General features: G+C 36.8%; 3 protein-coding genes across 3 annotated transcripts; 1 reads left to right on the top strand and 2 right to left on the bottom strand.

Moving 5' to 3' along the window:
• The first annotated feature begins 6,760 nt into the window (after window positions 1-6,760).
• Window positions 6,761-13,373, top strand: LOC142609308 (ribosomal RNA-processing protein 12-like). The gene is made up of 8 exons (XM_075780883.1): window positions 6,761-6,769; window positions 7,583-7,648; window positions 9,689-9,799; window positions 9,934-10,095; window positions 10,179-10,307; window positions 10,418-10,519; window positions 12,241-12,332; window positions 12,428-13,373. The coding sequence occupies exons 1-8, from the start codon at window positions 6,761-6,763 to the stop codon at window positions 12,810-12,812; spliced, it is 1,056 nt and encodes a 351-aa protein (XP_075636998.1). The 3' UTR covers window positions 12,813-13,373.
• A 3,483-nt stretch (window positions 13,374-16,856) lies between these two features.
• LOC142609307 (uncharacterized) lies at window positions 16,857-17,518 on the bottom strand. The gene is made up of 2 exons (XM_075780882.1): window positions 17,461-17,518; window positions 16,857-17,170 (listed from the first exon to the last, which is right to left on the bottom strand). The coding sequence occupies exons 1-2, from the start codon at window positions 17,516-17,518 to the stop codon at window positions 16,857-16,859; spliced, it is 372 nt and encodes a 123-aa protein (XP_075636997.1).
• Window positions 17,519-20,032: 2,514 nt separating this feature from the next.
• LOC142609306 (uncharacterized) lies at window positions 20,033-20,715 on the bottom strand. Its single transcript, XM_075780881.1, has 2 exons — window positions 20,658-20,715; window positions 20,033-20,346 (listed from the first exon to the last, which is right to left on the bottom strand). The coding sequence occupies exons 1-2, from the start codon at window positions 20,713-20,715 to the stop codon at window positions 20,033-20,035; spliced, it is 372 nt and encodes a 123-aa protein (XP_075636996.1).
• Window positions 20,716-27,283: the final 6,568 nt, after the last annotated feature.

Here is a 27,283-nt window from a genome sequence, read left to right as displayed (position 1 = left end):
GGCTAGACTTGAACTGGAGCTTAGGCAAGAGACCGAGAAGTCCTTAGGCCAAACTCTTGCATAGAACGAGAAGCTAACCACACAGCTGGTAGAGCTAAAGAGGGAAAATGACGACGTCGAGGCTAGCCTGAAGACAATGAGGACCCAAGTGGAGGGGCAACGCAAGCTTCTTCGTTAAAAGGATGAAGACTTATCTAAAACTCAACAGGAAAACTCCGACCTGAAGAAGGAGCTTGCTAGGATAAAGGACGAGGCTCGTACCTTCAAGGACTCCATGGAGGCCGCGAAGAAGGTCGCTTACAAGGAACGGGTAGTGGCGACAGAAAACCAGCTAACTGAGGAGTTCACCGGGCTGTGCCGAGAGTATTGTCAACAAGTGTAGGAGGAAGCCTTAAATGTGGCAGGGATTCCCTCAACTTCTGAGTTGAGGAAGCCCGAAAACATCTAGCTTCCCCTAGACATCCAGGTGATAGAAGAACTTCCTCCTGTCGCCCCTGCCCCTAAGACAGCATCTTCCATGCTCCCTCCTATGATCCCAGAGTCCATTCCAACTCCTACAGAACCTAAGAGTTCCAACAAAGAGAAGGAACAGGGTGATAGGGCCAAGAAGACTACGAGCCAAAGCGTCGAGCCCAATGTCCCTCCACTGGTGGCAATAGATAAGGGAAAACAAGCTCAGTCCTCATTCAAAATAGAGCTGAAACGCACAGAGGCTGACAGCACTTCCGAGCAGAGCCCCCCTTCTAAGGCTTAAGGTCTAGGTTAGTTCGGACTTCTCTTTTTGTCATGTAACAAATTTTTAAAATTTTTGCTTTGAATGTACATTGATAGAAATTAATGACAAACTACTTGGTTTGATGTTCATTTGACTTCCAATTTTTTAGTATAAAAATGCTCATCAGCACAAAAATGAATGAATGAAACAATTAACACCACTTGCAATATTTCAATTTGTCATGACTTTAAATAGAAGTATACATACTTAGCTTATACTTTGCAAATCATGCCTCAAGAGCATAACATATGTGACACAACAATATACAATCAAAAACTTAACTTAGAATTTAATTTGGGGCATAAAGAAATCCAAGTGTTTCATCAACTCCTCAACACTAATGTGATATGGTTTTTGCTAATGTTCTCAAAGTAGAGGGTTCAAAGACCCGACATAACTAAACTTCCTTTCTACAACAAGTAGGATGTCAATTTTTACAAGGCATGTGGTCCGAGGACCATGCATGTCCAAGTTTTTATCTAATACTTAGAAATTGTAACTTGAAAGGTTAATTTCCCCAAAGTAGAAGGTCTGTGGACCCGACATAACTAAGGTTCTGTTTAACACATAATAAGACATCAATTTTCACAAGGCATGTGGTTCGAGGACCATGCATGTCTAAGTTTCTATTTGACACTTGATAAGATATCAATTTCCACAAGGCATGTGGTCCGAGGACCATGCATGTCCAAGTTTCTGTTTAATACTTAGAAATTGTAACTTGAAATGTTAATTTCTCCAAAGTAGAAGGTTTGTGGACTCGAGATAACTAAGGTTCTGTTTGACAAATGATAAGATATTAATTTTCACAAGATATGTGGTCTGAGGACCATGCATGACCAAGTTTCTGTTTGACACTTGATAAGATATCAATTTTCACAAGGCATGTGGTTCGAGGACCATGCATGACCAAGTTTCTGTTTAACACTTGATAAGATATTAATTTCCACAAGGCATGTGGTCAGAGGACCATGCATGACCAAGTTTCTGTTTTGACACTTTATAAGATATCAAATTCCACAAGACATGTGGTCCGAGGACCATGCATGTCCAAGTTTCTGTTTGATACTTAGAAATTTTAAGAGATAAACCTAAGTACACATTGATAATTTGAACAACGAGCGAAAAAAGTACTTTTTATTAATAATAATACCTTCGTAGGTTGTTTACATTCCAGGGGCGTTGTACAATTTTTTCATCTAGATTAGCTAATCAATATGATCCTATGCCCGCTACAGAGATGATCCGATAGGGTCCTTCCCAATTTGGTGATAGCTTTCCCCATGCTGGGTTTTTGGCAGTACCCACAACTTTCCTCAACACCAGATCCCTAGGCGCTAGTGGCCTTAGCTTCACATGGGCACCATACCCTCGTTTAAGCTTCTGCTAATAATAAGCCATTTGAACCATAGCGGCCTCTCGCCGCTCCTTAAACAGATCCAGGCTTTTCTCCAAGAGACCATCGTTATTTTTCGGGCTAAAAGAACTCGTCCTTAGCGTGGGGAAACCAGATTTTAAAGGTATCACCGCCTCGGCCTTATAGGTCATAGAGAATGGTGTTGCTCTAGTGGATTTGCGCGGCGTAGTCCGATACGTCCATAAAACATGTGGTAGCTCCTCTACCCATCTACCCTTCGCATCATCCAGCCTCTTCTTGAGTCCACCGACTATGACTTTGTTAATGGCCTCGGCCTGCCCATTTCCCTGAGGATAAGTTGGGGTGGAGTATCTGTTTGTGATGCCCATGTCACTACAATATTTCCTGAAAGCTCTACTATCAAATTGGACGCCATTATCTGAAATAAGTGTGTGAGGTACCCCAAATCTAGTGATAATATTCTTCTAGATAAACTTCTTGGAGTCGATATCCCTAATATTTGATAAAGGCTCAGCTTCGACCCATTTGGTGAAGTAATTAGTTTCGACGAGTAGCTATCTTTTGTTTCCCACAGCCCTCGGAAAAGGCTCAACTATATTAAACCCCCATTGAGCGAATGGCCAAGGACTGGACAAAGGATTAAGGACTCCCCTAGGCTGATGAATGTTGGGAGCGAACCTTTGGCATTGGTCACACTTTCTCGCGTAGTCTTGAGATTCCCTTTGCATATTGGGCCACCAATATCCCTAAGTCAGAGCCCTATAGGCTAAGGAACTTCCCCCCAGTATGGCTTCTGCAAATTCCCTCATGCAATTCCTCCAAAAATGTCTTCGTTGCCTCAGGATGTACACATAGCAAGTATGGTTCGGAAAAGGAGCATTTATACAAAATATGATCTTTGGACAACCAGAAACGAGACGCCTTTCGATGAATCTTATCTGCTTCAGACTTATCCTCGGGAAGAATATCGCTTTTTAGAAAAGAGACCACAGAGTCAATCTAGCTAGGTCCAGGCCTTATCGGATGGATATGGATGGCACTTGCAGTAGTTAGAGCTGGTTCTAGCAAGTCTTCGATGAGGATAATCCTAGGCAAACATTGAGCCGAGGATGTCGCCAAAGTAGCCAATGAGTTCGCATGTGTGTTTCCACTTCTAGAAATGTGCGAAAGGATGAAGGAATCAAACTCGGATTGTAAACACTTGACGTGGGTCAAGTATTCTTGCATTCTTGGATCTTTGGCCTCCATGGTCCCTGTCACTTGACCCACAACTAACTGAGAGTCCGAGAACATATGAACTTTCTTTCCCCCCATTCTACGTACCATACTCATACCAACCAAGACCGCTTCGTACTCGGCCTCGTTATTAGTAGCCGAGAACGCTAATCTCAATGATTTTTCAAAGACAATTCCCTCAGGGGATACCAAAACAAGCCCAGCACCAGACCTCCTCTGGTTGGCTGCCCCATCAACATACACTTTCCAAATCGGAGGTCCTTTGCTCGTGATCATGCCAACTGATTTTTCATCCATGTGTGATTCCTTCGCAGTTTCTTCTAACGATGGTTCAGCGAACTCTGCCACCAAATCCGCGAAAACCTGGCCCTTCACCGAGGTGCGTGGTATGTATTTAATATCAAAAGCTCTCAGAATAGTTCCTCACTTGGCTACCCTTCCCGAGTAGTCGGCACTCCGTAACACTGACTTGAAAGGCAGTTGGGTCAAAACCACAACGGTGTGGGACTGGGAATAGTGAGGAAGCTTCTGTGTGGCATGGACTATAGCCAGAATTGCCTTATTTAAAGGTAAATAACGCACCTCAGCTTCATTCAAGGATTTGCTGACATAATAGACCGGTCTTTGTACCCTGCCGTCGTCCCTTATAAGAACTAGGCTGACTGCATAGACGGCCACGGCTAGGTATGCAAGCAAAATTTCATCGACCTCTGGACGAGACATAATGGGCGGTCAGGAAAGATATTCCTTAAGCTGTTGGAAAGCTAAAGCACACTCCTCGGACCATTGGAATCTTTTCCATTTATTTAATAGTTGGAAAAAAGGTCTACACTAGTCAGTTGACCGAGAGATAAATTTGCTGAGAGCAGCCATCATCCCGGTCAATTTATGAACTTCCTTTGGATTCCGAGGTGGTTGCAAGCCCTGAATGGCTCTAACCTGTGCTGGATTCACCTTTATTCCTCTATGAGTTACCATGTAGCCCAAAAACATTCCGGAACCCACCCCAAAAGAACACTTTGAGGCGTTAACACGCAGCTTGCACTTCCTAAGTATTTGAAAGGTGTCATCGAGATTTTTTACATGCATAGGCACTACCTTACTCTTTACTACCATATCATCCACATATACCTCAATGGTCTTTCCAAGTTGTGATTCAAACATTCTAGTCATCATCCTTTGGTAAGTAGCCCCGACATTTTTCAACTCGAATGACATCACTTTATAGTGATAGTTCCCTGTTGGAGTAATGAAAGCAGTCTTCTCCTGATCACCCAACGCCAATGGTATTTGGTGATAACCCTGGAAAGCATCTAAAAAGCTCATCCGAGGATGCCCGACCGTAGCATCCACAAGCTAATCGATGCGTGGCATCGGGAACGAGTCCTTTTGGGCAGGCTTTGTTTAGGTCTGTAAAGTCCATGCATACTCTCCACTTTTTGCTCTTCTTTTTCACCACAATTGTGTGCACCAACCACTCTGGGTAGAAAACTTCTTTAATAGCACCAGCCCTTTTGAGCTTAAGCACCTCTTCTTTGACAGCCTCTGAATGCTCTTTGGAGGAACGCCGAGGTGGTTGCCTCCTAGGAACAACGGCATGGTTGATGTTCAAATGATGGCAAATGAAGCTTGGGTCAACCCCTAGGGCCTCATAGGGATCCCAGGCAAAGACATCAATATTGTCTTTCAAAAACTTGACTAATTCCATCTTCTCTTGGTGTGGTAATCGTATCCCAACTTGAAAGAACCTTTCGGGGTCGTCAGCTATTAGAAACCTCTCCAAATCTTCACACATGGCTTTCTCTGCTGTCACCGCATCGGGCGCATCCAGAGTTATTAATTGCTATAAGTCCTTCATAGCCGAGGTCGAGGACTCTGATTTGGCTTGATGCAGTATTGCAGCCGATATGCATTGTCTTGCCACTGATTGGCTGCCAAGAATTTCTTCGATGAATCGCCCCGAAGGGAATTTTACTTTAACATGTAAAGTTGAGGAGATGACACCCAAAGCATGCAGCCAAGGCCTGGCAAGGATGGCCGTGTATTGGGAATATGCGTCAACCACAATAAAATCCACCTCGATTGTTTTCGAGCCCGACTGTACAAGCAATCGAATCTGTTCCTTCGGAATGACAGCCTTCCCTTCAAAACTTATCAATGGCGAGTCATAAGGAGTGAGATCCTCTAGTTTTAACCTTAGCCCCTTGAATAAGTCAGGGTACATAATATCCGCGCCGTTGCCTTGATCGATCATCACCCTTTTGACATCGTAATTCCCTATCCTCAAAGTGACCACTAGGGCATCATCATGGGGTTGGATGGTCCTAACCTTATCCTCCTCAGAGAATCCCAAGATAGGCACATTCCTTCTAATTCTCTTCGGCTTCGAGCCTGACTCCTCGGCCTGGGAGTGTGACATCTCCATCACCCTGGTAGGACAGGAACCGGTCCTGCCAGGTGCAGCGAAGATGACATTAATCGTTCCCAAGGGCGGCTGAGATAAGTTGTTCTTCTGATTATTTGAACCTGACTGACTGTCTTGCCCGTTTGGTTGATACAAGTCTTGCTTCAATTTTCCCTCGCTAACAAGCTGCTCCAGATGGTTCCAGAGGGTCTGACAATTCTTGGTAGTATAACCTACATCCTGATGATATTGACAAAAGAGGTTCTGATTTCGCTTCATTGGATCCCCGACCATCTTACTGGGCCACTTGAAGTAGGGCTCCTTTCGGACCTTCTCCAACAGTTGGTGCACTGGTTCTCAGATTACAGTGTTAACTGCTTGAGGAGTGGCTGGACCAGATTGCCCAGAGTAGTCTCTCCTCGGCTTGTTGTTATGGTATCTGTCCGACCTGAAATCCCTTCTCTCCTGCAGGATAACTTTCACCTTACCCTTACGCTGTTGTTGATCTTCCTCAACCCTTTTGTACTCGTCAATACGGTCCATGAGGCGACGTACACTTCGTACGGGCTTTTTGGTCAGGGATTTCCTTAAATCATGATCAGTGGGAAGGCTCACTTTAAAAGTATTAATCGCCACCTCGTCAAAATCTCCATCTATCTCATTGAATATCTCCCAAAACTTGTCGGAGTATGCTTTCAATGTCTCACCCTCCCTCATGGCCATAGATAATAGCGAGTCTAACGGTCGAGGAACTCTACTGCATGTAATGAACCGAGACGCGAATGCCCTAGCAAGTTCCCTGAACGAACTGACAGACCCCGACTTTAGTCTATTGAACCATCTCATAGCAACAGGTCCCAGGCTAGAAGTAAAGACTTTGCACATCAAGGTTTCGTTCTGAGAATGCACCACCGTCCTCTGATTAAAGTGGCTCATATGTTCCACTGGGTTTGTCCGGCTATTATAAATGGTGAAGGTAGGCTGGGTGAATCATCTAGGGAGCCTTCCTTTCTCAATCCTGCGTGAGAAGGGCGATTTGGAGAGTTGGTGTAACGCTCGGCTCATAGCATCATTCCCCAAGCCCCTGGAGGGAAGCTTCCTATGCTTACGACCTGGTAGGTCATCCCCTTCGCAAGAGAAGGTTTCGCTAGGGGGAGTCCTGGACCTTGAACTGTAACAGCTTCCCCGGGAATCCCCTAAAGAAGGATTGGATGGGGGTGAAGCCCGCCTTCGTCTGACACGGCCTAGCTTCTTCTTGAGGTGGTCAATCTCCCTCTGCATGGCCTTGGCATCATCCTCATGGGTGGCACTGCCTCCTCCACGTGTATGACTCGCGCCAGGATATACGATATGAACACTTCCCTCTCGATCTTTCCGGCACCAAGACGCTCAAAAAAATCTTCGGGTTGTGATCCTTGAGATTCTGCATGATGCGAACCTATACACTTCTTTGTACTTGGGTGTCTCTCTTTTGATATCAATAAATCTTATTACTTATTAAAAAAAAGGTATTGCAAACATATGTCATGGACCAATGCTCTTAGTTTTTAATCATGGTCTAGGGTGTGTGTTTGGGGGGGGGGGGGTGAAGACCTATGCTTAACTGGCTCATTCATAATTACATGCTTTGAACTCATTTGGCACATTACTTGTAGTTTAGTTGGTTCCCTACAGACATCTACACTTTTTTGCCTTATTTGTGAAGCAGCAACCTTTTCTATACAGTTTTAAAAAGGCAGTTCAATTTCTTTTGCTGAATTTTTGTTAAATCTTTGTATGCTCTGTGCAGATGAGGTTGGAGGAGAACACAAAGGCTTTTCTTATTCTCAATGAGATTATACTCACATTAAAGGAGGTAAAAGCTATTATTTCCAGAAGTATGATGTTGTAAATGCTTTACCCCATTTTTGTTTAGCCCGTTGCCTCTCTCTCTCTCTCTCTCTCTCTCTCTTTCTCTCAAGCTTGTTAGTTTCTTAAGCGTACATCTTTGAAGCTCTGACTGAATTTTAGACTTGACCTTGTAACTGGGAATAATGAGATCTTTATCCTATACGTGTCACTCAGTTCTATCCTTTAATTTTTTTAGGCCAAGAAGCTTGTAGCTTAAACCTCTTAATTAGACAATGGCTGTTCACTTCCATTAACCTACTATTGATGGATTGTGACATGATTCACAATAAGGCTTGATAGTGGAAGGCTAGCTGCCTAGGTTGCACGGACACGCCATTTTTGGCGACCTGTCCGTGTCCGACACGTGTCGGACACCGGAATTGGTACGATTCGCCGGACTCCGATGTCCGAGCAGTGTCTATTTTTTTTTTTCACTTCTCCAACAAGTCTCCGACACGGCACCGATGCGGCTTCGACACATCCGACATGCTAGCAATGAAAAAAAAAAAAAGAAAAAAAAAGGAGGAAAATCACAGATTTTGACAGATGGACTTATCAATACCGTTGATTTCATGATATACCCTAAAACAAAGTCTGAGAAGTGAGAACTCATTAGCCCGAAACCCACCTCTCAAGCTCTCACCCACCCTCCCTCTGACCTCTGCCTGCTGTGCCGCTGCCCTCTGTCCCTCGCTGGAGCTAGATTGGGCCGATTGGCGAGCTCCATAGATGTCGCTCCGTCCCTGTCCCTTCCGATCTCTCTCTCTCTCGGCGTGGACATCTCAGGTCCGACCTCTTGGCTTAAGCTTCTCTTTGTTTTTTTTTTTCTTTCAAATATTTGTTGGCCATTTGGTTGGGTGAATGGGACGGGTTGCTTATTTAAGTATTTAACTTATAACGCATTTTTTTTTTAATCCAACTCTCACGGTCACTGTGTGACCGTGAGAGTGGGATATATATTATATAATGTTGTTACATTAATATTATGTGCCATATAATGTAATGTTGTTACATTAATATTATGTGCCATATAATATAATGTTTTTTTTTTTCATCCCACTCTCACGATCACTTTTATGTTTCTAGTTTGATGTTGAATGTAGTTTATTTAAACTTTTGGTTTGTACTCTAAACATTATATGTATATTGTTGTATTACTTTGGGTGTTAATTTTGTAGTTTTAATTTAAATTTTAGACATAAACGAATTTTATATCTAAAAATATTAAAAAATATGCCTAAATATAAAATTTAATTAATTATTTAATTACCGTGTTCATGCCGTGTCGAGTCCTTCTTTTTCAAAAATTGCCGTATCGCCGTGTCCATGTCCGTGCAACATAGCTAGCTGCCACTAAAGTAGCATTCGAGGTAGATATATCTATCCACGTTAAGTCTTTTTCCGATAAATTGAATATTCATTTGAAGTCAATTATGATTTCCAGTTCGGGAGTCAATGCATCCATGAATAATGAGGATACTTGACTGTATGTACATTTAGTGGATCATCTGAAAGCATGGAGAGGCCCTTAAGAGCTCTACTGTCTTGCAACTTCTGGGAAACTAGGTTGTATAAGTTGGCAGTTGTATGCCAGTATTTCCTTCTCCCTTTTTAATAGTTTTATGTTTTCTTAATTTTCTTTGTATGTATGTTGTAGCGGGGGGCTGTGATCTAATTCTATCTTTCCTTTTGATGAATATACATTTCTGTTGTCAACTTTTTGAAGTAAGCTTAGTACTTGAGCCTTTTGAAGCTTCTTGTGTCAACATTACTTAAGTTCCATTGTATTCACACCCTTTTTATAACTCTTATTTGCTATTGAACCAGAGTTACCATTTCTGGGTTCAAGAGACAGCCAATGGTAATGGCATCCTTTGTGGTGCCCCATGTTCGTCCAAACCCCACCTCCCCATCTATCTACCTATAAAAAAGTTGCCAATTTTGCGATAAGAGAGATTTCTGCACTGCTAATGTGTTTTTTTTTATAAATTTTTTTTATATGTAGGGAAACGAAGAATTCAGGAAAGCTGCTTATGATATTCTCCTTAAGATAAGTGCCAGCTTGAAAGACTCATCAGCTATTTCTGATGCACCTTATCACAAACTGATTGGCATGGTAAGTATATTAATGATTCTACTTTAACATCTGATTTAATACAGATGGTACTTTTTAATTACTTGATTATTGGATGAGTTACCGCTTCCCCATCTGCTTTCATCTTTAATATCTATTGATTTTACAATAATCAGATAATGGGCTATCTTTCTGGTTCATCTCCTCATATAAAGAGTGGGGCTGTGTCTGCCCTGTCAGTATTGGTTTATCAGGATGCAGATATCTGTCTTTCAATGCCTGATATTGTCCCCTCACTTTTATCTTTGCTGCATACCAAAGTGGTGGAAGTTATAAAAGTGAGTGTTCTCTTAGTTGCTCCAAATTCAGTGTTGGTACGATTCTGCTTTTGATGCTAATTAGTTGATTGCATATTTAACAGGCTGTTTTGGGCTTCGTGAAAGTACTAGTGTCATGCTTACAAGCCAAAGACCTACACAGGCTTCTGTCTGATGTTGTCTATGAAGTTTTACCATGGTCATCTGTCTCCAGACATCATTTTAGATCAAAGGCACTTGCAAATTTGACATTAAGCACTTAATTGCCTTATTTACATAAATAAATGAAATTATATTGGTGTTGGAAATTTTCAAACATATGTATGTGCATCTTTATTCACAGGTCATTGTCATAATGGAGATAATAATACGGAAGTGTGGTTCTGCAGTAGTTGAGTCAGTCACTCCAGAGAAATATAAGAGTTTTCTGAAGACAGTTTTTGAGGTGATTCTTACATTTCCCGTTTAAGCTCATTTTTAAATATAGTTTATTAATTTTATTTTAATTTAAGAGAGGGACTTGATCATCCAATTGGTTGAGAACTCCTTTGAGCTGTTTAGGCTCTCAAGTTTGATCTTTTTTATACCATAATGAATTATTTTTAAATAGTGTAATCTCTACTAAAAATCATTGGTGATGCATAGCCAGATCATAGGTTCCTCTCCATCGAGGCCTTGTTTTAAATGTCAAAGGACTGGCACAAGGCATTAATAAGCCACATGCTTATGTGGCTTCGCAATTATTTTATAATCTTAAGAAAAACATTAGCAATATAATGTTGCAGCATGTCTTAAGATAGTTTTCTGAAGAGTAGCTGTACTTGTCATGCACAATTAGCATGGTAGAGGCACATCCTGTGAGCTCAACTAGGTGGATGGCAAATACGGAGATGGGGGATAGTTCAGTGGGATTAGAATTCTGGAGGAGTTTGACAGACATTGTGCATGAAATAAACACAAGCTTGTATTCGAAACTAGGTATCTGGCTGTGTCTTTGTATGGTCCTGCACTTGTATTGCCTGGAACGCCTTATGCATTTGTAAGAGAATGCTAGGAATGGCCCAACCACAAGTGTCACAAACCAGAATGAAACCACCAACGCTGAAAGCTTTGTTTTCTTTTTAGGGGGGGAGGGTAAGATATTCTGATTTTGTTATTAAAATGTTACATAGACCAGCTATTGGCTGTTGTTTGATTGTTTTCCTTGCATTCTTTTCTTATTTTACCCTTTTCCTATATTCTCTACTATCAATTTGGTCTCATAGTGTGTCCTCAGCCATTCATTAGATGAAGTCCTCTAGTTAAAGACACATAAAGACTTTCTTGCCCCCCTTACTGAATGAGCGTTATCAGTTTAAACATAGGGATCTAAGGTACCTCCTGCAGCCGTTTTTCTTTTGGTGGGAGTTCATTTGAAGTGTGTTTGATGAAGTATCATTTCATTTGGAATCCATTGGGTTAGGCCTCGTAAGGTTATTGAGTTGTTTGAGTCTTGGTAGGGTAAGTTTGGGTGACATCGCAATATAGATTTTTGGAGACTTGTGCCTCATTGCTTAATATGGTGTATTTGACGTGAGAGGAATGTTAGAAGCTTTGAGGGATGTGAACATTCTACGCTAGAGATTAAATCTTTTTTTTTTTGGCACTCTCCTTGAATGGAGTGTGGTTTTGTCTTATTCTTCTTGTTTTTCCCCTCTTGTATTACTTGATCGTTGTAATTTTGGTTCTTGATATGTGCTCCCATAGTACATCCTCAATGTAATTGGGTTGGCTTTTTTTATTAATAATATCTTCCATCATATATATATATATGATGGAAGATAATTTGGATGACTGTTCCTCATTGCTTGATGTGGCGCATTTTGTGGGAGCGAAACAATTGGTGCTTTGAGGATTCATAAAAGACAAGACAGTAGCTGATCTTAAACTTTTCTTCTTTAGAACGCTGACTGATTGGATGTCCATTGTTGGAAGCCATTCCATCTTTTACAATCTATGATATGATGGATGTTTGTAACTTATGTACTTGATTGTTATGATCCCCTGCTGTGTATGTTGTGTATACTTGGGTGATTTTTTTTTATGATTTGAATAAATTTTCCATTACTTATAAAAAAAAAACATATATGATGGAAGCTTATGTTGTCCTCATGTATCTTATTGCAGAACCGCCATGGCAAAACGAGTTCCAAAGAATCTGATGCTGGTGATACAGAAATGATGCTTGCAGATTCATCTATGAAGGCTTCTGGATCCATGTACAACTGATCACATTTTTTATGCTGCTCTGTTCTTTTGATAAATCTTGCTCTATTATTTCTTTCCATCTCTTATTTTGCTTTATTGTTTTTAGGCTGGAGAAGAGGAAACACAAAGCAATGAGTTCTATACCTGAGGAGAATGGTTCAGTAGAACAAAGGAAAAGAAAGAGAGAGAAGAAAAACAATGCCTATGCCTCCATCCCTAGCTCAAATGAGCATCACTCGTCATCTGGTAGTGGTGGTGGTTTAAGAGCAGTTCAAAGTGCTAGGCATTCTCATAATGCAAAATCAATAAAGGGTCGGTTGGAAGGAAGACAAAAGAAGAGCAAGAGGAATCACGACCAAATTATGACAAATCATGAAAAGAGAAAGGAGCCAACTAACACAAGCAAGAAAGGTGAAGCAACTCATATACCTAATGCTTCCAATTTAAGCAAACACAAGGTTGGGGGGAAAAGACAGAAGATTAATAAATGAGTAACGATGTGCACTAAGTCTGAATAGCAATTGCTTCCTTGAAGCATGAGAAGAAGTTGGCACTCTCCTTGTACTGCCCTACTGAAGATGTTCATGTAGGATGAGAGCAAGCTTCTCACATTTTCATCGGGGAGTTATTTCCTCTGGAATTGCAGAGATCAAGGAATCTATGAGCTGTGTTGGTCTAGTTTAAAGAGTGAGAATTCTGGAATCTCTCTAAAGATTGGATTCTGGCTTTATTCACTTGGAGGGTGCTGAGCAGTGCAAAAAGTCACCAGTTTTGGTCCAGCTTAATACTTACTAGTGGGTGTTGCCATGGTTGGCTACAAGTCTGAAGCCGCTGAACTGTTCAGCCATGTGACTTGAGGGCATTTGTATACATATTTTATTTTGTTTTTTTTTTTTTGTCTTTGTTTTTTGATGGGATACATATTTTGTTTATTAGTCTTAAAAAGCGCAATTTTTTTTTAATATTTTATTTTTGGCTACAACATACTCCAAATCATTCTTACTATTTGTTATCAAAATTATCCAAACAGAGAAATATGTTATTTTGTTGAATAATTTTTAATGACATCAATCTCATTAGTGTTAATTGAATGAAGTACTTTGTCCTTTAGGACTGTCGTGAATCTGTCGTCAATGGGCTATTTTAACTTGGCTCATAGGCACAATAGGCGGGGTATAGTAGGTTGTTGATTAGTTAACAAGCCAGGCTAGGTTGGGTCTAAAGAAAAAATCTCAGCCTATGATCCTACTTATGGGTGATACTCATTTTGTCTCTAGCAGGTAGGGTTGGAAATTTATTTAAATTTTTTTTTATTAAGGTTTTAAATGGTTATTTGTAAAGCTTTTAATAAATAAAAAATGTCCAATGGTTAAATTAAAGTTGTCACACTACTAGAAAATATATATTTACTAAACGAAGTTTATCACGATCACTTTAAATATCTTAATGGTTAGATGATTGCTTCTAAAATTTTTTCTATAATGTCTCAAGATCATTCTCCCATACTCCCCTCACTTATTTTTGTTATAAATGCTAAGTTATCGGGCTTGGCAGCAAGTTGGGCCAACATGCCTGGCTAATGGGCTAGCCCATTGGGCATAAAACTAGCACATAGCTTGACCCATTGGGGTAGTGGGCTACCCATGGGCCTTAACAACGGGTTAGGCTGCCCATTAGCCCGATGGGCTGTTGAGCTACTGGGTTTGGCCGTGGGCAATGAGCCATTTGGTGACCCTTTAGATGGTAAGAACTGATAAGTAACTTTCCAAGCAGTGATGTTCATGAAAGATAAGATAATCAAGAGAGTGAGCTTCTTATATTTCACCAAAGCATTGTCTTCTTAGGAACTTTAGAGAACTAGAGATCAAGAAATTTGTAGATGTGTTCGTTGAGTATAAAGAGATTGGTAGAATTCTTGAATCTCTTTGAAGATGGACATATGCATTAATTTCGTCTTCTTCTTCTTTTACTTTTGGGATAGTTCATGTCTTTATTCACTTATTCAGGTAGAGATGTTGAAAGGAGCAAACTGGATTGTTTTTATATGTTCCCTTTGAATATTATATGTTCGAAAACTGGATTTACTTACGTAAAATACAATTGAGAGGTGAAGGAAAGACAATGTGCATTAGCCATAGACCATAGAAAATCAATAAACATTTTGACTTAATGCTAGTATTAATTTTATGTACTTGATTTTGTGGCTGGAAAAGACCTAGGTATTTTGTATTGTTTTTATTTTTAATTTGTTAGAATTCTATTACTTCATTTTGGTTCTTGTTTTTTCTGTTGTTATGCTTTTTGTTTAGGTCTCTCTCCCTTGCAATGGCTTATTTTCCATGGTTTATTATACGAAAATGAAAATGCAATGCTCCTATTTTTGTTTTCATTATCTATTTTGAACCTGTTTGAAATAATGCATAAAATAGGCGATTTAATTTATTCGTTGGAAGTTGTCTGTTTTGAACCTGTTTGAAATAATGCATAAAGTAGGAGATTTAATTTATTGGTTGGAAAAGTATTTTGTGTTAATGTATGAAAGTATGCGATTGGAAGACTATCTTCACACAACATTTTTTATAGATACAACATGAATTTTGTACCATTTGGAAGAATGTGCTTGAGACGTATGTATTCACTATTCACAACAACACATCAAAGTGAACAATTTTTTTTTCTTAATCTTTGACCTTATGTATTCACTATTCACAACAACACATCAAAGTGAACAATTTTTTTTTCTTAATCTTTGACCTTTTGGTAAGAAAGTGAATGAAAGAATATATTAAACATTTTTATTCATTTGTGATGTATTTTCCTTGAAATCACGAAGAAAATTTGGGAAAAAAAAAATACTAAATGTATTAAAAAATCTTATTTAGTTCAATTTTTATAACATCATATAAATTTATATTAATAAGATAATATAAATATGCAATTAAATTATATACAGAGTATACCTATAAGTACGTTTATTTACAGTTTTTTCATTTCTGTTTTTTATACCTTATTTTTTCAATAAAAAAATTTAGATCTTGATTCAATTGAAACATGTACATATTTCATACCTATGTCACACGGTATATCTTCTGTCCCATACATTTTTTTTTTTTTGGGTAAATAAAAAAAATGCATAAGAGGAGATGGTGGCAATCCTTGCATGCTGAAGGTACCATGGAGGAAGATTGGCACTAACACACTCACTATTGGGGCTTAGGGGGAGTCGGATCCAATATCTAAGTCTTGTTGGCCCAATTCACTTTTTTCGTCCCATACATTGCTACACTTTAAGTGTTGGGTCCCGAATAGTATTACCACCAATATTATTAATCCTAAATAGCAATCACACACAAAAACACAAATATTAACGTGAAAAATCCTTTCTCTTTAAAGGGAAAAACCATGTGATCACAAATTCCAAATCAATTTCACTATTTTCAAATCAATTATAATACCTCTTGTGTATGTCTCACGTTTAGAGAAATTTTTTTTTTTAAATTTTTCTTTGCTCTCACATACACTTTCTGTGTCTCATGGCTAAAGAAAAATCTCATTGTTTTTCTTTGTTCTCACACACACTAATTATTTATCTATAGGGCAGCAATAATTTGCTCTCTCCTTTTTAGTTTTTCTTTTTTTTCCCTTATTTTTTCTCTTTTCCACATAGCTCTCTTTGGCTATCTTCTCGAATTTGGTAACATGTTGCTCTCTCCTCCTTAGCTATCTTCTTAATATCAGAAACCCTTTGCTCTCTCCTCCCTTAGCTGTCTTTTCCAAGGCAACAATACTTTGCTCTCTTCTCCTTGGCTCTCTCTTCCTTGGTTATTTTTTCGAAGGCGGTAACTCTTTACTCTTTCCTTCTTGGCTATCTTCTCAAAGGAGACAAATTTTTCTCTCTCCTCACATTTCTCCCAAGCGAAAATCTCTTTTTTCTCTTTTGGTTTCACGCTCAATTTTCCCTCCCCCGATAAAGAGGACCCTTGGGCCAAAGTCAACAAATTCATTGCAACATTGTCTATTTATAAGACTCTTTTCCTATTCACTCTTAAACTAGGAATGCATTACTTCTCTAACAAAGAATAGTCTTTTCTTCCATACTAAGAAATAAATTTTCTTTCCACACTAAAGAATAGTCTTTCTTTCTATATAAAGAAAACCCAAATTAATTTTTCCTTCTTGAACTAAGAAACCTAATTGACTTTCCAAGTCACAATTGGAATTTGAGGCAATTTCCCAACATTAATATCCCAACAAAAATACAAAATAAAACACACGCACACAAGCTGTAACACAAAAAATGAAAGGAGAGATAAATGCTGCTATGAAAGAACATGGCCACGGTAAAATTGTTAGAAAGTTGAAATTCAATAATATATCCAACGAAATTTTTATCATATATATTATTAAGGTAGATCGCATAAATAAAATCCCATACAAATAAAATTCAAGCTCTTATTTTGACTATGACCAACAAAAATCATGTAATGTGAATCCACCAAGAATATCATAAACTCTGTGAAACGAAACCTCCTTAGTTAAGAACAATGTGGTTGGCCAGAAACTGGATTGAATGAAAATGAAGTGTCCCAAGCGTAGGCGAAGGCAGTGTTAGAGTGTGGTGCAATCGTACCACCATTAGCAGTGACTTGTGATTGGTTTCCGCTTTGAACTATGACGGTAGGGTCAAGAGATAATACAGTTTGAAACCCATTGCTGCTTAATACCAAATCTGTGAGAGTACATGGGCAGTCAAGATTGATTGTCACATTCCATACTGGTTTTTGTTGTACAACTAATTTGCTTTTTGATTGAACAACTGATACGTTGTCTAAGGAGCATTGACAATTTCCTGTAATTTAAGAAATACAAAATAATTAGTAACACCGAAATTAATCTAATTAATTGAGAAGCATGAACGCAAACACAAACAAATGTATTAACAAATTTCAAATCTGTTTTGAGTTCTAAACGTAAATAACTATCAAAATATTTAATGAAGACAGACATGTTGGAGTGACTCTAGCTAGCTAGTGTGTAAAATCAAGAACAGCGACAAATTCTTCCAAATGAATATGTATACATGGTATTGTAAGAAAGCCATGCATTTCAGGGATTGCATGCACTGCATGAATCTTTTACCTTCGCTAACAAGTCTCAGGAAGAAAAATACACACAGAAATTTGATGAAAGCTGCCATTGCCGAAACCAATAATACCGCTACTTAGTTTCTCTCCTTTTTCTTTAATGGAAACGTAATAGGGCCTTGTGTAATTTATAATGAGAATCAAATGAATTAATTTCCGTGATCTTTTACTTTAAAGCTAGCTAATCTTACAAAAATTGAACTATATATATCTAAAAACCTTTGTAACTATGCATATCTAAAAGCTGAAGAATATCATTTATTGTTGCTATGCTTCTGTTGAGCCACATTAATTAACGGCCATATCGTTTACCAATTTTTAACATTCTCTCTAGTTTAATATCACTTTTTCAGAAGGAAGCTTCATATACATATACATTTGAATTAGGCTAGAGTAGAAATTTTATCTTGTATATAAAAAAAAAAAAATTCACTCTTCCTTTATCTCTTTATCTTCCTTTATTTTTTACTTTTCTTATTCCCCTCCTCTTACTATAAATTTACAATTTTCTTTTCCATTCTATTCATAGTATTTTTACACACAAAAGGTTATTTCTCTCTCTTTCTCTCTCTCTCTCTCTCTCTCTCACTATACATACATACATATATATGTAAATATTTATTTATTTTGCTTAAATGTATATTCAACCTTATGCAATTCGTATGAAAGTAACGACGTTAAAACAAATGAATAAATGCCCTAAAGATTACATTTGTATATTTATAACCTTTATATTTAGAAATACTTTTACTTAAATTTAGCCATATTCAAGTGGACTGAAATGCTATATTAAAATAGCTTAACAAAAACGTAGTAACAATTGTGAGGATACTTCCCCAATTAATCGGATTTATCCGCTTTGGGGAGCCAGTCCCTCACGGTTTATCGGCTCGTCCCCGAGTGCAGGCAGGATTTTCACCAGGAGCAAGGGCTAGACCTTGGACTCGCAGGCTTGACACCAAGTCCCACATCGGTTAGAGTTCCCTCCCACATATGGTTTATAAGCTTCTGGAGCGACCATATGTGTACCACTCCTACACATGTGAGTGCTAGTAATGGTACACATATGGTCGCTCCAGAAGCTTATAAACCATATGTGGGAGGGAACTCTAACCGATGTGGGACTTGGTGTCAAGCCTGCGAGTCCAAGGTCTAGCCCTTGCTCCTGGTGAAAATCCTGCCTGCACTCGGGGACGAGCCGATAAACCGTGAGGGACTGGCTCCCCAAAGCGGATAAATCCGATTAATTGGGGAAGTATCCTCACAACAATAAATGCTATATTGAAGATTTTAGATATTACGAGTTTGAGATTTATATATATATATATATATATATATATATTTTAATAAATTTGAATTTAGATTAGGTGCTTTCAACCCAAACATGCCTTTCCCCATTATGTAAGTGTACAATAAAAGATTGAAGCGGATCAAAAAGAACCAAAGTGGTTGGAATGGACTGAATTGGACCAAATGAAACAAAGTGGACTAAATGGATAGAATAGGACTGAATATGAAAAATGTGGACCGAATAGGACCACATGAACCAGATAAGAATGAATGGAATGAATAGGACCGAAGTAGATAGATAGGACCGAACGGGACTAAATTAGACTAAATAGAACCGAAGCGGACAGATTAGAACGAAATGGACCTAATAGGACCAAAATGGACAGAACGGACCAAATAGATCTAAAGTGGACAATATGGATCGAATAGAGCCAAAGTGGATTGAATGGCTCAAATAGGACCGAAGTAAATAGAATGGACGAAATAGAAGAAATATGGACCGAATAAAATTAAAACTAAAGTAAGCAGAATGGACTGAATAGGATCAAAGAGGACAAAATGGACCGAATAGGACGAAAGTGGATTGAATGAACCGAATAGGGAAAATGTGGATTGAATTCACCAAAGTGGACTGAATAAGACATAATGGACTAAATTGGACCGAATAGAACTTCAGTGGACAAAAGGGAACTGTAATTCAAATTGTTTGTTTCAAACCAATGTGACACACACGGGCCTTTCTCAGCTTTCAACTAGCTTTCCAACTAATCTTTTCCCATCTTTTCTTTAAGAAGTTATGCCTAGAACACGAGGGATAGTTGGCTTTCCGTCCCACACATTTTTTTTTCTTGGTAAATAGGTAAATAAAAAAACTTGTAAGAGGAGAAAGTGCAAAAGAAATTGGCACTAATGCGCTCACTAATGGGCTTAATGCACTTTTTCCGTCCCATACATTACTAGTTAACTGCTTAAGATCCCAAAAATGGAAAAAAGAAAAAAAAAAAAAACACACGCTCACTCACTTGCTGCAACATAAAAAATGAAAGGAGAGATAAATGCTGCTATGAAAGAACATGGCCACGGTAAAATTGTTAGAAAGTTGAAATTCAATAATATATCCAACGAAATTTTTATCATATATATTATTAAGGTAGATCGCATAAATAAAATCCCATACAAATAAAATTCAAGCTCTTATTTTGACTATGACCAACAAAAATCATGTAATGTGAATCCACAAAGAATATCATAAACTCTGTGAAACGAAACCTCCTTAGTTAAGAACAATTTGGTTGGCCAGAAACTGGATTGAATGAAAATGAAGTGTCCCAAGCGTAGGCGAAGGCAGTGTTAGAGTGTGGTGCAATCGTTCCACCATCAGCAGTGACTTGTAATTGGTTTCCGCTTTGAACTATGACGGTAGGGTCAAGAGGTAATACAGTTTGAAACCCATTGCTGCTTAATACCAAATCTGTGAGAGTACATGGGCAGTCAAGATTGATTGTCACATTCCACACTGGTTTTTGTTGTACAACTAATTTGCTTTTTGATTGAACAACTGATACGTTGTCTAAGGAGCATTGACCATTTCCTGTAATTTAAGAAATACGAAATAATCAGTAACACCGAAATTAATCTAATCTATTACTCCGTAGGAAGCATCAACACAAACACTAATAAATGTATTGACAAATTTCAAATTTATTTTAAGTTGGTAAACAAAATATATAACTATCAAAATATTTAATGAAGACAGACATATATGTAGGAGTGACTCTAGCTAGCTAGTGTGTAAAATCAAGAGCAGCGACAAATTCTTCCAAATGAATATATATGCATGGTAGTAAGAAGGCCATGTATTTCAGGGATATATTGCATGCACTGCATGAATCTTTTACGTACCATCGCGAACAAGACTCAGGAAGAAAAATACACAAAGAAGTTTGATGAAAGCTGCCATTGCTAAAATCAATACTACTGCTACTTCGTTTCTCTGCTTTTTTCCTGAATGGAATGTAACTAGGTCATGTGTAATTTATAGTGATTTTCGAATCAAATGAATTAATTGGCGTGATCTTTTACTTAAATCTAGCTATTCATACAAAACTTTACTACCTATTTAATTAGAAAGACCTTTAAATTTTGATAGGATAGAATTCCATAATATTTATTTATTTGGAAAAAAGAATAATAAAAAAATCTATCTTATTCTCCTATGTTTGACAACAACCTTAAATGTGTTGAAAAATTATTTTTTGAATATCATTTTTTAACTTAGTGTGAGATAAAATTGTTTTCAAGACAATTTTAGTAAAAAAAAATTCTATCTCTTACCAAGGTAAATAAGAAAAGTGAAGAGATAATTTTTCATCTAAGCAAAGCTTTGAATAAATGTATATCAATTTTACCTTCTAACTAAGTAAAGATTTTTAATGAATTATTTAATTTTTGTTATTTATTTCTATTCTACAATGAATAAGAGAACTCTTTCATTTAGCTTACCACCTCATCATCTCTTAATTACTATCATATTTCACTCTTAGTTTTCAACCAAAGCAAAGTTTTAAATGAATTTATAACTATTTAACCTTCTATCTAAGCAAAGATTTTAATAATTATTTAATTTTTATTATTTATTTATATTACACAATAAATAATTTTATTTCCTTACCATTTAAATTTAATAAAATTTATTGGAACCACTTAGCATTATATATATATATGTATATATATATATATATATATATATATATATATATATACCCACACACACACACATAAGTGGAGTCAAAGTACCTCCCCTCCCCAAAACTCCTTTACACTAATACTGTTATAGGGAATTAAAAAAAAAAAAAAAACTGCTAGAGAAATAATGTTACCCCCCCCCCCCCCTCTTCTGCAAATAGAAAATATCTTAAGAATTTTTTAATTTTTGAGGAACAATTCTTTTAAAAGTTGAAATTCACAACATTCAGGTTTGTACTTGGTTTTGCTATTGGAAAAAACACGAAGATCTGTTGTTTTGTTTTATTATTATTTATTTTTTTTGAGAAGGTTTTTCCTAGAATTCTATTACTCTTTAGTTCTGGTTTCTTCTTTTGTTGTCATTTTTCTTAGGCGAATAATGTTACAGTTATAAATTATTTTACAATATTTTGATGTGGCTAAGTTCTTATTGGTTTTAATTTAGACTTACCATTAACATCACTTTTTCATTTTTCAATAACCATTTACCATATTAGCCGTTTGTAAAATTATTTGTATCTCTAGCATTATTCTTTTTTAGATATATCTCTCACTTACTTTATATATTCCATGGTTTGTTGTTAAAAATGAAATGAAATTCAATGGACTCGTTTCTATTTTTGTTATAATTGCTATTTTGAACCTATTTGAAATATTGGGTAAGAGCAATGAGTAATTTTATTAGTTAAAAAGTATTTTGTGAAATTTTTTTCACCCTATGTTATTTTTAGTTGTGAATTTAAATTTTTATAAGTTAGTGAAGACATTTACCCTTATGAAAGATGTAAGGGCACGAAATCTGGCTTACCTAAGCCCACTTAGAATAGTGAGAATGATGTTCCAAATCTCGGCCAAAATCAATAAATATTTGTGAAGAGAGTGGGATGAATAAGTTTGGGCTTAGCCCGAGGGCACAAATAGAGTAGGAGGAATCAGAAATCTAAGATTTAAATGTATAAATGGATCTTTACAAGCTTACCTGAGGACAATGTTCTTGATTGTTGCAAGTACTGTTCACTCTCTTTTTCTCAATTACTGTTTTGGCTATGATCTCTTTTTCTTGATTCTCTTTGGATCCCCCTTTATTTGAGAGTCTTTTTCCTTTATATACTTCATGGCCACTTGCATCTTAGCCCTCCATCTTCAATCCTCCTAAATCTCCTATGAACACTTGTTCCATTAGACTTTTGGTGAAGGTGGTGGAAGGAGTTGCTGAGCTGTGGATCTTGCTAGCCATTTAATGCGGAGGAATAGGCGAGACTTTACAAGAAACCTCCCACAAATATCTTGTTTATCCCCTGAGGCGGCCCACCTTCATCTCTTATAATCCCCAAGGACACCTTGTCACTTCTCATTCTCTCCTCGGGCAACCTCACTCCTCAGGCTATGGATGTTTTTTCGTAAAGAACAACTGAAGGTTACAATGGTGCTTCCAATCTTTGGTCCTCGGGTCCCCACAAAAGAAATTTAATAAGTTAATTAAAGACACTTATTTTTTATTTTTTTCCAATGCTATACATTTAACTTTTTTCGGTTGTGATTTAAAGTTTTTTTTTTTTTTTTTAAATTTTAATTTGTTAATTTTGAATATTACTTTAAGATATAGAATCATAAAATTTATTGAAAGAAAAATCCTTTAGATAGCACCAGTTTTTTTTTTTTTTAAATAATTTTTTTCTCGCACTTTTTACAGATAATATTGAGGACAAGGTATTTTGGAGAGCAACATTTCAAACTCCCCCTATATTTTTTAGTGGATGAGAATTTTGAAAATCCAACTGTTATATTACATTTTCAATACATTTTTGACATGCATGTCAAATTTCGTTCAAATCTAATATTATTTATTATTTGATCAATAAACTTATTTTTTATACATAATTTATACCACAAAAATTTTAAATTTAAACATTTGATTTATAACATAGCTTTTGATCTTTGATATTCTTAAACTTTTGCAAGTATGGAGGATATAATAAAAATATGTAATCCAAAAAGTTAAAATTTCAAAATTTACATACAATAAAAAGATATAGGAGAAATTTGAAGGGTTTCCCTCAAAATTGTTTTAGAGCGAAACATTTTCCTTATATTGAATTCACGCATGACATCTTGATCTAACGGGTTATATGGAAAAAATCAAGCCAAAATAAATTATAATAACCAAAACATTTCCTATAACACGAAATATGAAGATTTGAAAATCAAAATTTCATGCTTCCCATGATAATAAATGGAGCAATTAATTAAACCCGGTACATAAATAGAGCTCTTATTTTGACCAAAAAATGATCTAAATCTACAAATAAGAATGTCAGAAACTCTGTGAAACCTCCTTAAGAACAATTTATTTGGGAAGAACGTGGCTGAAATAAAAATGAAGTGTCCCAAGCATACCTCGAGTCATTGCTATTCAAGTGTTTTAGAGAAAAGAAGAATCATTACAAGATAGTATAGTGCTAGTTTGAGCTTGGCGAGTTGTTCATTTGTTGAGTTGGCCTTTGTTCTTCCTTCAAATTTCTAATACAATAAAGACACGTGTAAAAATGGCCCTAATGCCAAACAGTAATATGTCGTGCTGAATATGCATACAATATGTGTCACCCATATATATAGTTTTTTTTTAGAGAGCATCCCTATAGTAATTTTTTGTATGAAAAAAGCTGTATTGCCATGCATAACCCCCCCCCCCCCCCTTTTCTTAAAGGGTTAATTACAAATTTAGTTCCTATGATTTTTGCTATATTAATTTGGTTCTTAATATCAAATGTGTCATCGTTATATAAAAAATGATTTTTATATCAACTCAGTTATCACGTGTACTGCTGCCTGATATTAAAATTAAAAAAAAGAAGAAGAAGCTAAATGAAGGTCTCACGTTGGGATCAAAATCACGCCCCCATCCCCAATCTGCTTCACGTTTTGGTGGAGAGTGAATGGTGAATGTTGAAAACATATTTAGCAGATATGTTCAAACTGCAGTGCTAGACAAGCTCTCGAGTCATGCTTGGAGAAATGTGGGACATGATAGAGGGGAATTGAGTTGCAATAATTGACTTCTTAAATCTTAATTGGATGGTTATGATCACTATCAGAGCCCAGCCTTTCTATAAAACTCTTTCATTTTTTATGTGTCTGCAAATTTAAATGTTTGCTTTTATGGGATTTTTACTCTACTTAGTAATTTATTTAAATAAGTATATATAGCACCGTATGTATGATTGTTCTCACAGGATAGTTCATATATAGCTTCATGAGTTCCCGCAGTTTTGCGGATATATTATCGGTATTCAATAGAAACGGAAAGCTTATGTTTTGGATATAGGCACGGGAAGATTAGAAGGGGCACAGTGGAATGTAAGAATTTTCCACTGAAAAGATAATAAGAAGTGTTGGAGCATTTTAATATTAAATAATTAAAATGAATAAATTTTATAACATTAATGTAAAGATGTAGGAGTGAATGTGGAAGATGAAGAGTTAGTGAAAATGTTTAATCCCACATTGAAAAGGAGAGAGACTATTTTGTTCTTTTTAATTATAGTGATTAATGGGCTAACATGAATTGTCTCAAATATTGTGCCAGATATGTGCGCAAGGGGGAGGTGAAGGGTGGAGGTGTTTTTATTCGTGTTATTATGATACCGAGGAGGCAGGTGCAAAGAAGTATGCTGCTAGTAGATTTTTCCGTTACCAAATGGTGGATGGAAAATCGGTGATGGATCAAGTACAAGACTTTCAAATGATTGTAGCAGAGTTGAGATTCGAAGGCATAAAGATCGAAGACAATTTGGTGGTAGCTGGCATAATTGACAAACTACCACAATCTTGGAGGGAGTTCACTCATAACACAAGAAAGCAATGGTAATTCCACCACAAAGGTAAACCTTATTTCATCCAATAATAATATGCCAAAAAATCATTTTCCTAGAAATGGTCAATTGAAGCAAAAAAAGAAAGCCTTGAAAAACAATAATAGATCACCTCAAGGAAGGGGAAACCCGAATAAAAATTACAATAAGAACCAAGGACCCCTTCACAAGATCAATTTAATAGATCCTGTTTTGTCTGAGGTAAGAGTGGGCATATTGCTCGATTTTGCAAATTTCGGAAACGTGAATTTGTCCCGTAGGCTAACGTAACCGAAGAGCCTTTAGTGGCTATGATTACAAACATCAATATGGTGCAATATGTTGAAGGGTGGTGGGCAGATTCTGGTGCTAATAGTCATGTCTGCTATGACCAAAATAGGTTTAAGTTGTACACTCCTTTTGAAGAAGAAAAAACTGTTATGCTTGGTGACTCTAGCAAAACCAAGGTTCTTGGGAGTGGTGAGGTTGAGTTGAAATTTACTTCTGGACGTATGCTAACATTGAAAGATGTACTTTACACTCCGTCCATAAGGAAGAATTTGATGTCAAGTTTTTTGCTTAACAAGGCTGGCTTCAAGCAAACTATGGAATCTGATAATTATGTAATCACTAAAAATGGATTATTTGTGGGCAAGGGTTATGCTTGTGATGAAATGTTTAAATTGAATGTTGAGAATAATAAAGCATCTACCAGTTCAGTTTATATGCTTTCTTCTGTTAATTTTTGGTATGCTCGTTTGTGTCATATAAATAGTAGATATGTGGGAATCATGAGTAGTTTAGGATTAATTCCAAGACTGTCAAAAGATTTTGAAAAATGTGAAACTTGTAGTCAAGCTAAGATTACAAAAATGTCTCATAAAAGTGTTGTAAGAAATACCGAATTGCTTGAGTTAATTCACTCCGATTTATGTGAATTTGATGGAATTTTAACTCATGGAGGAAATAGATATATTATCACTTTTATTGATAATTTCTCAAAATATACAACTATTTATTTATTGAAAAATAAAAGTGATGCTTTTGAAAAATTTCAAGATTTTTTAAAAGAAGTTGAAAATCAATTCGGTAGAAAAATAAAAAAAATAAGAAGTGATAGAGGCCGTGAGTATGAATCAAGTGCATTCAACTCATTTGTTTAGTCTTTGTGAATTATCCATGAAACTACTGCACCATATTCACCTGCTTCTAATGGTGTGGCTGAAAGAAAAAATAGAACTTTAATTGAGTTAACAAATGCCATGTTAATTGAATCTGGTGCACCTTTACATTTTTGGGGTGAAGCTATTTCAACTGCATGTCATGTTTTGAATAGGGTGCCACATAAAAAGTCACACACCACACCTTTTGAGATGTGGAAAGGACATAAGCCAAATTTGGGATATTTGAGAGTATGAGGTTGTCTTGCTTATGTAAGGCTTACTGACCCTAAAATACCTAAATTAGGTATAAGAGTTACTACCTGTGCTTTTCTTGGTTATGCATTTAATAGTGTAGCCTATAGATTTTTTGATCTTGAAAACAAAATAATTTTTGAATCCGGTGATGCAATTTTTCATGAAGAAAAATTTCCTTTTAAATTGAAAAATAGTGGGGGTAAAGAAAATATTTTGTCACAACCTAGTTCTTCTACTTCACATTTACAAAATCAAGAAAATTTTGAAATGGAACCTAGAAGGAGTAAAAGAGCTAGAGTTGAAAAGGATTTTGGTCTTGATTATTATGTTTTTAACATTGAGGAAAATCCCCAAAATTTAAAAGAGGTCTTAACATCACGTGATGCTATATTTTGGAAAGAGGTTATAAATGATGAGATGGAATCTCTAATTTCTAATAAAACTTGGAAATTAATAGATCTTCCATCGGGTTGTAAGACCATAGGTTGTAAATGGGTCCTTAGAAAAAAGTTGA

Source organism: Castanea sativa, chromosome 9, assembly GCF_040712315.1.
Source record: "Castanea sativa cultivar Marrone di Chiusa Pesio chromosome 9, ASM4071231v1".
In the NCBI taxonomy this organism is placed as follows: domain Eukaryota; kingdom Viridiplantae; phylum Streptophyta; class Magnoliopsida; order Fagales; family Fagaceae; genus Castanea; species Castanea sativa.
Note: the sequence above shows the minus strand (reverse complement) of the source record. Positions and strands in the feature narration are given on the sequence as shown.

Excerpts from the sequence above, each read along its gene's own strand:
- LOC142609308 (XM_075780883.1), top strand. Across the intron at positions 9,800-9,933 it reads ATCACAAACTGATTGGCATG|ATAATGGGCTATCTTTCTGG; the intron begins GTAAGTATATTA and ends TACAATAATCAG. Across the intron at positions 12,333-12,427 it reads ATGAAGGCTTCTGGATCCAT|GCTGGAGAAGAGGAAACACA; the intron begins GTACAACTGATC and ends TATTGTTTTTAG.
- LOC142609307 (XM_075780882.1), bottom strand. The coding sequence starts at position 17,518 with ATGGCAGCTTTCATCAAATTTCTGTGTGTATTTTTCTTCCTGAGACTT. Across the intron at positions 17,171-17,460 it reads CCTGAGACTTGTTAGCGAAG|GAAATTGTCAATGCTCCTTA; the intron begins GTAAAAGATTCA and ends CTTAAATTACAG.
- LOC142609306 (XM_075780881.1), bottom strand. The coding sequence starts at position 20,715 with ATGGCAGCTTTCATCAAACTTCTTTGTGTATTTTTCTTCCTGAGTCTT. Across the intron at positions 20,347-20,657 it reads CCTGAGTCTTGTTCGCGATG|GAAATGGTCAATGCTCCTTA; the intron begins GTACGTAAAAGA and ends CTTAAATTACAG.